Source organism: Cebus imitator, unplaced genomic scaffold (assembly GCF_001604975.1).
Source record: "Cebus imitator isolate Cc_AM_T3 unplaced genomic scaffold, Cebus_imitator-1.0 Scaffold257, whole genome shotgun sequence".
Classification (NCBI taxonomy): domain Eukaryota; kingdom Metazoa; phylum Chordata; class Mammalia; order Primates; family Cebidae; genus Cebus; species Cebus imitator.
Genome location: NW_016107572.1, coordinates 2,263,853 through 2,278,968, shown reverse-complemented (window position 1 = coordinate 2,278,968; position 15,116 = coordinate 2,263,853). Strand labels below are relative to the sequence as shown.

At 54.4% G+C, this 15,116-nt stretch overlaps 1 protein-coding gene across 6 annotated transcripts in view; it reads left to right on the top strand.

Moving 5' to 3' along the window:
• The window catches only part of TMEM9 (transmembrane protein 9), a 37,448-nt gene extending 22,775 nt beyond the window's left edge, over positions 1 to 14,673 (top strand). For all 6 annotated transcript variants that reach the window (XM_017499412.2, XM_017499415.1, XM_017499414.2 and 3 more), the window contains 3 exons: positions 2,652 to 2,760; positions 5,550 to 5,681; positions 13,645 to 14,673. In XM_017499412.2, the coding sequence (XP_017354901.1) occupies positions 2,652 to 2,760; positions 5,550 to 5,681; positions 13,645 to 13,797 (394 nt within the window). In that variant the 3' untranslated portion in view covers positions 13,798 to 14,673. The remainder of the gene's footprint in view (positions 1 to 2,651; positions 2,761 to 5,549; positions 5,682 to 13,644) is intronic.
• Positions 14,674 to 15,116: the final 443 nt, after the last annotated feature.

Sequence of the window (15,116 nt, the reverse complement as noted above, 5' to 3'; positions counted from 1 at the left end):
TCCCAGAGCAGGAAGGCACTTAATACGTTGGCTGGTCCCTTGCCTTTCAAACTTGTTAAAATAGAACCCTTCTGCAAACAAAATCCATTTTGGAAACAAAATCTGTAGAAAGTAAAGACGGAATTGCTCTGGCTGAGAGGGAAGTGTCCCTCAGCCCCTCCCTGACTGCCACCCCACCGTACAGTGGTTCCTGTGGGACCCAAAAGAGTGCAGTTTGAAAGACACTAACCAAGTTTAGTCTCCATTTATAAATGAGGAATCCCAGGCCTGGAGAAGTTAAATAAGTTGCCACAAACACAGGAGAACCAGAGACAGCAGAACTATTTCAGCTCCTTATTGCTGTTCCCCTGGGTAGCAGGATCCCACATGGAAGGACTCAGGTCAGCCCTACCAAACTGCCTGTGACACCTTGGCCTTAGAAGAAACCCATAGATCCCACTGTAGCACTGGTGTGACCTTCTAGACCCAGGACCCAGTGTGGCTCAGGAAAGGGAGCAATCTGGAGGCTTGTAGAGACTTCCTGGAGAAGGGAAGATGGCGTTCCTTCTGGGCAGGAATGACAGCCAAGCGCCCTGGGTGACCCTTGGTCCTCAACCCCTTCCTCCCAGAGGAAAAAGCGTGCAAGACCTGAAAGTGGCACTTTCAGTTACAGCAGGGAGGGAGATGTGCTCACAGCAGGGAGTAACGTGTTGGACGCAGAGATGGAACTGGGTCATGAGAGGTTTAGATAAACTCATGCATGCCACATACGGATTTTTAGGAAAACAGAGCCTTTTAGAGGACATCCCATTCTTATTCCAGCACATGATCTTTACATCACACACCCTGATGCTTCTGCCAGAAACCCAGCCCTATGGCTCAGAAGGGAGCCGTGCTTGACTTGCAGGATTCCTGTCGGAGCTGAAAGGACCTTTTAAAGATGACCTGGTGTAGCCGCTTTATCTCACAGAGGAGGGGACAGGCCCAGGCTATAGACACTTGGTGGCAGAGCCAGGATAGAGCCCAGGTACACTGCAGCATGACACCCGCTTCACTTCTACACACGGCTAAGGGGTTTGGTGTTTTCTACTGGTAGTGATGAAGTGCGTTCTGTAGGGTTTTTTGCTTTCTCAGTGTGGTCCATGAACCAAATGGTTGGAACCATGCTGATCTGTGGAAGTCTGGGAATGAGAGGCCTGAGACAAGCCAGGCACCAGCCCAGGCCCCACTGAGGCTGAGTCAGAAGTAAAGACATTGAGGCTGAGGGTCTGGATTTGGGTCCTGGCCTCACCACCATTACGGAGATGCCACTTTGCCTCCTAAGCCTGTTTCCCTGTTTTTCGATGTGGAACCTATGATCTTTACCCTGCCTTACTCAGGAGTGCTGTTAGATGAAAGTGGGCTAAGGAGGGCTACTCTTGAGACATGTCATTCCTTTGGCAGTCACTTAGTGACTGAGCTAGGCACTGGGAATATGGAGACATATAATACATAACCCTGTGTTCAAGGATGTACATCTCCTGGGAGACAGCACAAGTAAAGATTGGATTCCAATGCAGTGCATTGGGGGAGGGGGGTGGCCAAGAAGAGATGGCCAGGGGAGTTGGGGGAAGCTGGCTGTTGGGCATAGGCGGCTGAGCTGAGAGTTAAGATGCGGTGAGGTGGCAAAGCCATGCCCTCCTGGTGAGAGTGTGTGTGGCTCATTCAGAGAGCAGCCTGGCAGATCAGTGTAATTGGAGGATGGGGAGGTGGGTGAGGGAGATGTGGCAGGAGATGGAGCTGGACTGAGGTGGGTTGGGACCCCTGGCAGAACAGTTGTGTTGGCCCTGGTGGCTCTGTGGAGGCACTGACTGGGCTTCAGCTGGGGAATGACATGGCCAGGATTGCGTTCTGGAAGACTGCTTGGCTGCCATGGGAAGGTAGTACATATTAGGCCAAGCTAGAGGCAGGAGGGCAGTGTGGAGCCTGGGCGGTTGTCCGAGGAAGACAGGGTGAGGGCCTCCGCTAAGACACAGCGGTGGGAGAGAATAAAGGAGATGGGTTCTAGGAATGTTTAGGGAAGAAAAATCACTGGCCGTTGGTGGATTCATAGATGAGGGGAAGGCAGTGTCAAGGATGATTTCCAGGGTTTGACCCGGACAGTGAAGTGGACGGGAGAGGTGTTCTGTCTGCCATTGGGAATGGGAGGCAGTTTGCAGGACTAGAGAGTTGGGGGCAAAGGATATGCAGGGGTGGGTGTAGAGTTCATAGTCTCAGTGGGACATGCAAAGTGGTGACTCCTGTCGCTCATAAGAGGAGAGCAGCCCTGACTGGAGATTCTGATGTAAGACCCATCAGCTTCTGAGTTGAACCTTTGGGACAGATGAGCGCATGCAGGGAGAACATAGCATGAGATGAGGAAGGTGGCTGGGGGCAGAACTCTGGAACATTGACGGTTTTGGTGCTGGCACCGTAGGCACAGTTTGGAGAGCTGGTTTTGATGTGCAAGGGCCATGGGTTCTGAGGCTGTGGGTTGGGAAGGGATTCTGCCAGCCTAACCCTTTATAAGCCCTCGGCCCCCTCTGGGAGCACCCTTCACCTTTGCCTAGCCCCTACCTCTCAGCTCCCTGGTCTGGAGGCTGTAAGACCTTCTGGCAGCGCTGCCCTGACAGCCCCGTCTGTCTCTGTTGCAGCAACTGCCTGCACGTGGTGGAGCCCATGCCAGTGCCTGGCCACGACGTGGAGGCCTACTGCCTGCTGTGTGAGTGCAGGTACGAGGAGCGCAGCACCACCACCATCAAGGTAACGCCAGGGTCTCCGGGAGCCGGCGGGGCTCCCACATACCATCCCCTCTCCAGGGCTGGCCTACACCCGCAGTGTCCCACTTTATTCTGGAATTCCAATGACTGTGAGACTGGCTTCTAAGCTGGCCTCATATGGACACAGGGACCCACCCCCCACACCTTCCTGGAGCCAGCTCCCTTCTCTGCTCTCTTTCCAGTGGTTTCCCACTACAGTGAGATGGGAGAGCCCTGTTAGAGCTGCATGAGACTCCCTTTCCCCTGCATCCTTTCCAGTTTTTTTCCCTTCCTCTCTCTCCTTCCATTCATCCCGTAAATCTCTTTTCAGTGCCTGCTATGTTCTGGGCACTGTGCAAGATGCTGCCAGTGGGGAGGTCGGCCTGCGCTCCCGGAGCTCAGTCTAATTGAGCTTCCAAAGTGACTAAGCACCTCTAAAAAGCATCAGAGCCGTGGACTAGGGCTCGGTGTGGGGTGCTGGGAGGGACATCAGATTGGTCCTTTTGTGTTTTCCTGATCCTTGTTCTCGTTGATCATTTGGGTAGATTCAGGAAAGAGATGATAGGCACAGCCACCGCCATAGGGAATAAGGAAGGATGTCATGAGGTCTCTTTGATTTCTCTGCACCAGGCAGAGCTTCCCGTCTCCTAGAGGCCGTGAAGTCACCCTAACAGAGGCCCTCATGCCTCCCAACCTCCCACTGCGGCCTCCTAGTCCCGGCTCTAACAATCCTGGGCCAGGCGCCTGGCACACCCAGTGCTCACCGATTACACAGCCATTTCTCTTTTTTTGTTGTTTTTTAGAGATTGGGTCTGACTCAGCTGCCTATGTTGTAGTCCAGTGGCACGATCTCAGCTCACTGCAGCCCTGACCTCCCGGACTCATGCAGTCCTACCTCAGCCTCCTGATAAGCTAGGACCACAGAGGCACAGCACCACATCCAGCTGATGTTTTAAGTTTTTTGTAGAGACAGGGTCTCACTATCTTGCCCAGGCTGGTCTTGAACTCCTGGCCTCAAGCAGTGCTCCAGCCTTGGCTTCCCGAAGTGCTGGGATTATAGGTGTGAGCCACCATGCCCAGCCTAATGTAGCCTTTTCTGTTCCAGTTTGTAGCATTTCTCTGCTTGTCCTTTGAATAGTCTGTAAACAGCACTGGAAAAATCATTCTCATATTTAAAGGCACTGCTGAGTCCTCCATCAGGTTTCTCCTTTGGAGACACATTTTGGGGGCGGTGGTTGTCACTGCTGTCCTTTTTGCCTGTTCCAGGGAGCCCTGTGCTGTAGCCCTCTGTGTTCTCACCACTCAGGGAAAAAGCAGCTATTTGTGCCCGAACCCTCCCAGCCAGTGCCCTGCACAGACCTAACTCCTTTCATCCTCCCACCTGAGGCAGCCCCTCCTGGAGCTGCCTTTCTCCTCCTCTGAACTTGCTCCAGTGGGCCCCACCCTCCAGGGACCAGATGCCTGAGACCCGAAATTCAGAGCCAGATGTCGCCGCCTCTCCCTGTTTGGCAGGGAAGGAACTTCCCGGCATGGGGACCTCATCAGACACAACTTTCTAATCCCTACCATTTCCCCCAGTCCTCCTACCTAGGAGGTTCCCCTCAACTTCAGCCTATTGAAGACCCAGCCCCTGTTCTCCTTCCGCCTTCCTGTGGTACGTGTGAGAGGTCTGATTATTTGCCCTGTTTAAACAGGCATGAACACGATATCCCAATCAGGGTGGACATTGGTCCGGTGGAACTTGGCTATTGGCTGAGCTGGGCACCCAACTGGAAAGTCCTGAGGTTCTCCTTTTTTTCACCCTTCACAGTCTAGGTAAGGCAGGGCTGAGATCAGAAATGGGCAATGGCCAGGCGTTGCAGAATTAGGAAAAGCATTTGAGAGGGAGTCAGCAGGTCTGGGTTTGAGTCACACCTCCTCTATCTGGTAGCCTTGGGATCCCAGGTGTTCTCACTCAGATGATTACAGCCCCCCAGTGGGTATTTAGAGGTGGGTGAAGGTCCCAATAACTGAGGTGTATTACCAACACCATTGCAGGGACCATGGATGCTAAATATCCCACCCAAAATCCCAGAGCACCCACACTGAGAAACATTGAATTTGCCTCATTAAATCTGTCTTTTCTGTAAAAACAAAATGACTCCAGCTTGTGAAGCACGGTGTATATAAGAGATTCATGGAGTTGTTGTTCTGCTGCTGGCTTTCCCCTCCCTGCAGGGGGGCTGATCAGAGGGCAGGCGTGACCTCCTCCCCCAGCTCGCACCTTACCTGCCTATGCCACTCTGCACAGGGGCGTGCCATGAATGGGCCAGCTTGCCCCATCCGTCCTGCACTCCACAGAGGCAATGAGCTCCCCAGCCCAGGTTTACTCTTCCTGGCCGCAGCTTTCCAGCCTCTCCACAGCCGGCTCTTCCTTGCTCTTAGTTTCTGTTTGCTTTCTACCCTTCATCATGGACTCTTCTACAGCCAGGGAGGCCCTGTGTTCTCACCTCTATCCTGGGAGCCTCTCAGGACGTCAGACTCCAGACTTCTTCCTCTGTCATCTGCCTTCTGTCTTGATGCCTACTGTGTAGACTCCGTCAAGTTAGGACAGAGCACTTCCTCTGTGGAGTAGGGCCCTCCCTTTCCCTTCGGGGCATGCCTTCCCTCCAGGCCCACATTGCCTCCAAGCCCTTTCTCAGTGCACCACTTAAGGAGTGACTGCCAGCCATACACAGATGGCCCAAGACTAGAAACGGATTTCTAGCCCTGGCCCCAGATGCCGGTTCACAGGCACGCCGGTGTCTTCCTCAGGTCATCATTGTCATCTACCTGTCGGTGGTGGGTGCCCTTTTGCTCTACATGGCCTTCCTGATGCTGGTGGACCCTCTGATCCGAAAGCCAGATGCATACACGGAGCAACTCCACAATGAGGAGGAGAATGAGGTAAGAGGGCTTTGAGTGCCCAGGCCCTGGGCTCCCTGTGTGTGCGTCCCTAGGGCGGAAGCCAGAGGAGCGTCTCCTAGGTTTAAGTTGCTCTTTTCCTGGTTGGTGTCCTACATGTCACCCAGACTCAGCAGGGACCCACCCTTTGCCCTTCCAGATGAAGCAGGACACCTGGCATCAGGTAGCCTCAGTGCACAATCCGGGGGAGCTGTGTCGTCCTGCTACACTGCTGCCAGGCAGAGGGGAGGTGACCAACCAGGGCCAGTCACTCATAGATACACGTGCTGTCCCCCTCGTGCTCAGACACGTGACAAGCTGCTGGTGGACTGGAAGGCGGCAAGTTCATTTGTTGGTTCAGTGATTTCACAAACATCTGTTGAACACTTGCTCCAAGGTCTGGGGGGAAATGTAGGATTTCAAGAGTGGAAGAGGAATGAGGCAGACAGCGGTGCCAGGCGGCGGACATTGCCTGATGAGTATGTATGAGGAATATTGAGCATGGTAAGGTTAGGGTGGGGATGTGGGAATAGTGGCCAAGAGAGCTGGCCAGTAGACTTAGGCCACATTATTAAAGATCCCAAATGTCAAGCTAAGGGGGATTGGCTTTATCTGATAAGGTAAGTAAGGAACCACTGACGCCAGAGAGCCTGCAAGACCTCCAGGAGTTGACACAACGTTGGGGAGCTGGTGAGGCCTGGATGGGGCCCAGCACAGTTAACAGGTGCTCTCACCGTCTTCCCATTTATCCTCATACTAAAAAGGATGCCATGGAGAGGAAACCTAGGGGGACAGGAAGGCTCAGGTGAAGGGCTCTTCATGGGAGTAAGACGTGGTGCACCTCCGTGCTGAGCAGAGTCATGATAAGCCCCACACTCCCCAGGTGGTCTAGGGGAATCTCCTTGCCGGAGTAAGGACTGCACAGTCCCGTGTGCCTCGGGCTCCCCCTTTACACACTCATATACCAGCTAGCTGGGTGCACGAGGTAGCAGAGCTTGGAGGGTCTGCCAGCAGAGCAGGCTGCTCAGAGGCATGCAGCCGAGGCAGGTGGGGTTGGCTGCTGCTTCCACTCTGAGCTCTGTCCCCAGGCCTTGCTGCTGGAAGATATTCCTGTTTATTGACTGATGGAGCAGTGCCCTGAGTGAACTCATGCGTATGCATGAGGAATATCTAGTGGGGAAGTGCCTCAGCTAGTCCTGGGAGAATTAGTTGAAGAAACTGAAAGTTGTTTAGCTTGAAGTTAGAAACAACTAAAGGAGATGCAGGATAGCCGCCTTTGGAAGTTTGTAGGAGACTGCGTAGCCTCACCTGGGGACAGAGAGATTTAACACTAGCATGATGTAAGCTGGAGGCTAGGAGTCTCCCTGCAGACAGCGTGGTCTATGAGGTAGGTGTGCTGGGCTCCCTTGCAAGACCATGAGCCAGTTCCTCACCAAAAAGAGGACCCAGGGGCTCAAGTCTGAGTGTGAGGCTGCGTGGGTGATGTGGGTCTGGGCCAGCATGAACAGTGAAGACAAGGGCAGGTCAGGGAGGGAGCCTGGTTGCTCTAGCAAGCCGTGTTGCTCCGCCTTTACACATGCCTGGACTTCTCCCAGTTTCCCCCCAGCCTCCTGCTGACATGAGTTTAGCCAAAGGTGGAGCAGAGGAGATGAGCCTTGCCCCGTTGGAGCTGGGGCCTAGGAGGTGGTGGCACTGGCAGTGGGTGGTCTGTGTTCAGGAGGAACCCTCCTGCGACTGCCTGGCTATTAATGCAGAGTAATAGCAGCTCTGACAGGGGAGGAGCGTCACTAACAAACACTCAGTGATTAGGGGTAATGTGGTAATTGCAGTCCCGGCTGGGGTAGTAATTGAAACATGCAGCACAGTGATTTCCGTGGAATGCGTGGCTCTGGGGCATGGCCTTGTGTCTCCTCCTGTCCTAGCTAGGGAGTTGGAGGGAGGGCAGCTCGGGGAGGGCAGGTTGCCATCCCTGGGTCTGAAGCCAGGTCTCTCTTACCCCCAGGAGACCTGGGGTGCTCCTCATTTGCAGCCTGATTGTATGAGGGGCCTTGGGAGGAAGAAGGGGTTAGATTTGGGAACCTGTAGCAGGTGCTGGGAGGACAGTAGGTTGTGACAGTCCACAGCACATAGAAGCTGGCGAGCCATGCTCCCGGCTGGAGGGGAAATTTCTGCGCTGGGATGGATAGTATGACACCCCTTCACCTCTCACCCAAGGTTCTAAAAGGTCATAAAAAGTTGTGTTTAGTCTTTGATACCCTGACCGAGGGTGCAGCCAACTCTGGCAGGTTGTGGCCTGCGGCAGGTAGATCTCATCGGGTGCCCTTGACTGGGTAAGGAAGTGCCCCCGGTCCGTTCTTTGTCATCACCTGTCCATCCCCTCACCTCTTGTGATTCTGTGTGGTCTCCAGGCTGCAGGTGTCTGTGGTTCAGCAACTCTGCTTTTCTCAGTATATTCAGAAGACCTGTAGGTGGCACAGTGTTGAGGTTTACACAGACCCCTTGGGCTCCCTCTCCCCAGTTCCTGTGGCCAGGAGCTCTCCTGCCCTGTGGGTAGAGAACTGGAAGAAGAAGGGGAGGCCTCCCCCTCAGCCGCAGCCCCTGTCATGGAGGGAGATGAAAGCCTGTCATGTCTGCCTTCGGGGGTTTAAGCCCCAAAAGCAGGTGAACCAGCAGGAAACGTAAAGGCTGGCAGTAAGATCCGGCTTCGTAAGATGGGTGGTCAGCTGAGGAAGTCAGGTGCCTTGGGAAGTCCCTCTTTATTAGACAAGGGGTCAGGAAGTTACCCTTCCCTCTGTGTTAGTCTGGGAAGGAAGGCTTGGTGGTAGAGGGGGATTTTCAGTGCCAGCTCAGGATGGATGGGAGAGTGACCGCTGAACTGCAGGGAGGATGAATGGGGTACTACTGCGGATGGACAGAACTCAAGGAGTTTGTCTTTACAGAGACCTGTGGCCCCAGTCCTGGACGGCGAGGGATGATCTACTGCCCCTCTCAGTGCACAGAGGAAAGGGATGTGGGGAAACACGGGAGTGGGGGCAGGCACTCAGCTGGGCAGCAGCACCTAGGCTGTGGCTGTGTCTCTGGGTTTCACCCCAAGAGGAACAAAGTCTGGACATGGCCTCTTGGGGTACCTTGAAAGCTCACCTAGGCCTGTACAACTCGTTGACTTTAGAAGAAAAATTCTCTGTAGGCTCCAGGGGCTTTCAGGCCCTATGCCCCAGGAGTCTGGGACCTAGTTAGAGGTGAGATCAGCAGGGCATTTTCTCAGGGTTAGGGGCCCCTTGGCTCCCTCTCCCCAATTCCTGTGGCCAGGAGCTCTCCTGCCCTGGGGGTAGAGAACTGGAAGAGGAAGGGGAAGCCTTCTCCCCCCTCAGCCACAGCCCCGTTCATGGAGGAAGATGAAAGCCTGTCATGTTCCCTTTGAAAGCATTGGCAGAGCCTCAGTGGGCCCTGATTGCTGGGCGCTGCCTCCCCTGGGATTCCAGCAGCATTAGGCCTAATCCCTGGGCTCAGACGCCCTTTGAAAGGAGGAAGCAAGCATGTTTGCTGGGGCAGAAACGGCAAACAGAGCTGTTTTAGATGTGCAGGTTGGGCCCTCTTTGAAGAGACATATGGTTTCTCTGAGGCTGGGGATGTCGCCGCTCACAGCGTGGGCCCAAGCTCTGAAGAGGTCTTCAAAGTGCTCACCTCCTGGGGCAGTGGGTAGAGTTCTGGGCCCCGTTTGGGAGAGAGTCTACAGGGAAATCAAGGAAAGGTAGTGATGATGATGGGAATTGGAACACATAGGCACCGGGAGGGGACTTGGGCCACTGAGGGGCAGTTTCCCCTCCTGTCTGCACGTGGGTGGACAGCTGTGTGCTGAGGACCCCAGGCCTGGGGAGCTGACAGTGAAACATGGCACAGACATGCTGATGAGGGCAATGCAGACGGCCTCCTCCCCCGAGGGCAGGATAGAAAGGTGTGCAATTCCACAGGCGCTTCTAGAGCCCCCAGTCGGGGTGGCAGAGCATTGTGGTGAATCACAGTCCTGGGAGGGGCCAAGCCCTGCCACTGTCTGTGGTGCTGACGTCCTGGTTTAGTTTTCTAAATCTGGAACAGACATCATTTTTATCTCGGCATAACTGTTGTGATTGTGTGTGTGGAAGCTTTACAAGTGTTTGCTCATCCTTAAGAGTGTGCCATTTCAATTAGGTGTTAACACTTACGTAGCATCATGATTGCTGGAGGGAAGCCTGAGAGACAGCGTGCACAGGGGCCTGAGTGAGGTGGTCACCTCAGATAGAGAGAGACGCGTGGACCAGTGCGGCCAGAGGGCTGGGGCAAGTGGGGAGGTGAGGCTGGGAGTGCCCTCGGATGTCAGGTTCAGCGGGGTTTTATTTGTGAGCAGCTGGATCCCGGCTGGGGTGTTTGAGCAGGGAAACAGCATGATCTGGTGTGTCATAGGAAGGTGGCTCTGGCCGCAGCAGCAGAGTGGGGCTTGGCAACAGCAGCAAGGATTTGGGTCAAACTTGGAAAACTCAGGGAGGCTGTGTAGTCCCCTTGCTGAAGGGCCTTGCACTAGGGCCATGCTTTGCTGAGTGGTTGGTAAATGACGAGACCACCTGGTCATGCTCCTGGGCCTGGGCCTGGGCCTGGCGGGGAGGGAGGAAGAGCAGCCAGAGAGGGGAGAGCCGCCTGAGGTGGAGTTCTCTCTCTCCCTCTGTGTCCTCGTCGTCAGACTTGGGCCAAGTCCAGTACCAGCTCAGAACCAATGCTTCTGGGCGGACTGGGACGGCCTGAAGGGCTCAGGGCTAGTTTGATCAGCTCAGGCTTATCCAGTTACTTAGGTTCTCCCAGTGCTGGAGAGGAGGGCCTCGATTGATGTCCTGAGCACTGGTTCCTCACAGGTGCTTTGTTCTTGCTCTAGCTGTGGGGAAAGGTATGGAGCTGTCTCTTTGCCTGTCCACGCTGGCTCCCTCTTAGGAGAAACCAGCCAAAGAAGGGTCCAGCAGGTCCTAGGATAAGAGATATACATCCATGGGTTCAAGTTCCGACTTGGCCGAGAAACAGCTGTGCAGCCTCGGGCAGCAAGATGATTCACCTTTCAGAGCCTCATTTTCTGCAGCTCCACGATGGGATGGCTTTACCCATTTTCCAGCATTTGAGCCTGGGAATAATCTGTAAGGTGCCGAGGGAGCGCCTGGCTCGTAGTGGCACCCGTCATGGTCACCCTGGTCTGGTCCCCTTGGGGACCTCCTGGGAACCCATCCGTGTCCAAGCTCTTTCTCCTGATTGGAAGGGCTCCACCTGCCTCCCCTCCTAACTACCCTTCTGTTCCCGAGTTACCCAGAGTCCCAGCCTCAGGGGCAGAGGGGGAATTGGTGGTATTTCTCCTGCCATCCGCCATACTTGCAGCAGAGCAAGCAAGGATGAAGCCCCACTCTGGGCTGTCTCTGAAACAGATGCGGAGTCTTTAATACCTTTTAATCAGACTATTAGCGATGGAAACACAGCCTCTCAGTGGCAGCTTTCCCCCACTTAGGAGCTGTTTGTTAAGACTTTACATGAAGGGAAAACAAATGATACTGTGGTAATGCGGTGAATTTCAGCATGTTCCCTTAATGCTCTGCTCTTGGCTCTGCCTGGCTTCCCCTCCTCAAGACGCTCCCCTGAGAAGCAGAGCAGTGGAAGGAGGGCAGAGCTAAAACTGCCCCACCCTTCCAAGCCTAGCGCCCCTCACTGCAGCCCTGTCATGAGGAAGACGGTCCCAGAAGGGATGAGCTTGGGAATGTAAAGAGGAAGAGAAGGCATGCCAGCCCCCAGAGCCAGGATGGCCAAGTCCTGGTGGGCCAGCAGCTTCCCACATGGGTCTTTAGTGCCCACCTCGTGTAGATGGCCACACAGCGGCAGGACTGGGTGGAGCCTTGGCCTTAGCACTGTGGCCAGCTCAGTCAGCACAGTGAACGGGGAAGGCATGGAACTGGAAGGAGGGGCAGCAGTCACAGCAGTTTTCACAGGTTTCCGGCTGGTAGCAGGCTGCCAGCCTTACTGCCTAGTAGGTTCCATTGCTAGGGTCTGGTATCAGTAATCGCTCCCAGGGTAGAAAGAAGCCAAACCTTTCTTGAGCCCTAGCTCTGTGACAGCCAGGATAGTAAGTGCTTTTTATGTATGTCATTTAACTTTGCCATACCCATCTGCTAATCATAAACCAGTGTATTTAAAACAAGCCATTAGGTCGTAAAATGAATTTTGTGAGTCATGACCATGAGTTTTTAAAAAATAAAATGGAACAGAGCAAAGATTATCAGAATGATTTGTTTTGTGAAACTTTTCACTTTGTGTGTGTGTGTGTGTGTGTGTGTGTGTGTGTGTGTGTTAATTTGGTAACTATAATTCCTAATGACTGTATAGCAGAAAAAAGTCTCAATAACTAGATTTATTAAATTGAAGCTTGGAGAAATAAAGTAACTTGTTCGGGACACACAGCCTCAGAAGTGACTGAGGTCATCACTCCTTCCCAGCCCTGCTGTGGACCTGTGGTTCCACCTGGGACATGGGCCTCGGGGGGTCTAAGGAGGGAAGGGGCAGGTGGTCCTCAGACTAGGAACAGAATCCAGGGGTTCTGATATCAAGCTCAATGTGCCCTCTGCCTGACATGGCCACCCCTGCCCTTCAGGTGTTGCCTGATCCTCACCTAGCCTGGCACAGGAAGCCTTCCTCACGGCCTGGACAAGAGGCTCCCAGAGGGCAGTGTCCGCCTCTAACACAGCCTAGAGATGAGTGCTCACAAGACGAAGTCCTCAGGGCTCCAAGAGGATGATGGAAGAACCCCTCCCAGCCTCCTCCCTGCCAGCTCATTCTCTGTCCACCCTACCCTCACCTCACCACCCCCCTTCTCCCCAGCCTGGCAGCTGCATGGTGACAGAAGCCGTGCCAGCTCGGAGCATTAGAAGCAGAGTTGCATTTACTGGGCGGCTCTGGGCTTAGAGAAGTGCACTAATCCCTTAAGAGATGTGTGGCAGGAGATGAGAGGCAGGGAGAGCTAGGGAGGAAATCCCCATGGGGGTGCGGGCCTGGCCCTCAGCTCTAATTCTCTCCAAAGATCAGGTTCAGGTCCTGCAGGAAATGCATGGGCTCCGGAGCTTCAGAGGCAGAGAAGTGGTAATTAGGGGAGGATGCTTTTGACAGCAGCAACAGTTCTGAAAGCAAAGGGGAAGGGGATCAGTAAAGGCAGATAGGGAGGAAGCTGAGCTGTCCTCAGCTATCAAAGGAGAGAGTGGGCCGGAGTGGGCTCTGCAAAGGGAATGCCGGGGCAGCTCTGAATGTCCATCCCTGCCAGACTCCCTGAGTGATGTCACATCAATTTTTCCCAGAGAAACTAAGATCCCGTGAATCTGGATCTGTGCAGACTCCTCAGTAGGCCCCTTCCTCCCATGTGGAGCAGATGTGCTGCCATCTCAGGGTCCAGACCCTACCCCTGGTCCTTCCTCCGGTTCCCTGGGCAATGGTGGGGAGGGCAGGGGAGTTCTCCAGCCTAGTAACTAGCCCATGAGGGCACCTCAGTGCATTTCCTCAAATAACAAGTGTCATCTCGTCCTCTAAGTGAGGTCTTGAAGCTTGTGCTTAGAATCCTTCTTGAGAGTTAGAAATGGTGGAGTGGGGCATGGCGAGGGGTGGGTTCGGGCTGGGAACCTGACGAGCTAGCTCTGTTGCAGAACTGGGACCCCAGCAGAACCCACTCTTCCTGGAGTGCTTCCTTTCCCAGGCCCCAAGGAGGGGCAGGGGCCCTGTCCTGCAGATACTGCAGACACTAAGGCCTGCAGCAGGCCAGGCACACTGCATTCAGCTCTGCGGATGACAAGGCGAGATCCTCAGTGAGCCCACAGCCTCCCAGTTTGGGGGAGGTCATTCTTCCCACGTCAGACTTTCAGGACCCAAGACCCTTCTGGCTTGCAGTGCCAGAGCTTCTCTTGTTTTCTTCCCACTACAGGATGCTCGCTCTGTGGCAGCAGCCACTGCATCCCTCGGGGGACCCCGAGCAAACACCGTCCTGGAGCGCGTGGAAGGTGCTCAGCAGCGGTGGAAGCTGCAGGTGCAGGAGCAGCGGAAGACAGTCTTCGATCGGCACAAGATGCTCAGCTAGATGGGCCAGTGTGGTTGGGTCAAGGCCCCAGCGCCATGGCTGCCAGCTTCCAGGCCGGACAAAGCGGGGCTGCGTCTTCCTTTCCTCAGTGCCAGTCTTCCCTTTAAAAGCCCATGGCATTTTTCTTCCTTCTCCCTGACTTGAGAAATGTTGTGCTTGGCTATTTTGATTAGGGAAGAGTGATGGGGTCTCTGATCTCTGTTGTCTCCTTGGGTCTTTGGGGTTGAAGGGAGGGAGAAGGCAGGCCAGAAGGGAATGGAGACATTCGAGGTGGCCTCAGGAGCGGATGTGATCTGTCTCTCCTGGCTCCACCCTTGCCACCTTCCAGCTCCGAGTCTTGGGAATGTTGTTATCCTTGGACGATAAAGCTGGGTCTTGAGGAACTCAGTGTCTGGGAGGAAAGCCTGGCCCAGCATTCAGCATGTGCTCCTTTCTGCAGCGGTTCTTCCCACCACTTCCCTCCCAGCCCCAGTGCCTCAGCCCCAGCTTCAGCCCTGAGGACAGCTCTGATGGGAGAGCTGGGCCCCTGAGCCCATGGTGGTCTTCAGCGTGCACCTGGAGGCTGGTACCTGTGCCCGTGCACTTCCCCCACCAGGGCATGGAGTGCCCATGCACGCTCTGGTGCCGGTCCCCTCACCCGCACTTCAGGGGGCTGGGCAGTCCCTCCTCTCCCAGCATCCACGGTTGCTGAGCCAGACGGTTGGAACACGAGACTCAAGAGGCTGGGCGTGGATCTGAACACCACGGCCCCTGTCCTTGGGTCACCTCTTGTTCCCGAACTTGATTGTACCAGTGCATGGGGAGAAATTTTGTCCTGTTGTCTTAGAGTTGTGTGGAAATCAAGGAAGCCATCATTAAATTGTTTTATTTCTCTCACTTTCTGGATTTTAAGAGATTTAGGGAACTAGGAATTTTTCACAAGTGACCTGGTAAATGTAGTGTCCAAGAGAGGGGACAGAGAGCATTGCGCTTGGTAGGTCCAGACAGAGGCAGAGCCTTGGGAAGTCCAGGTGGCTGTGGCAGAGCCATGGTGCAGTTAGGCCAAGGCCAGGGCTTGCTGGAAGTCCCCCTCACCTGATGAGGAAGGAGATGGGTAGGCTGGGGCAGGAGCACAGGGGGAACTGGCCCTTGGGAGTTTTCCTGAGATTTTATTTGCTTCATGTTTGTGGGCGATTCCTCTGAAACTGAACAGTGCCTGATTCATGCTAATATCCTACAGACACAGTAAATAGTGCTCCCTGCAAAACCCCTATGTATCCGCAAATGAAAACCAACAGGTATTAGAAGGGTTGGTGGGGGCAGCCAGAATACTGGAGCTG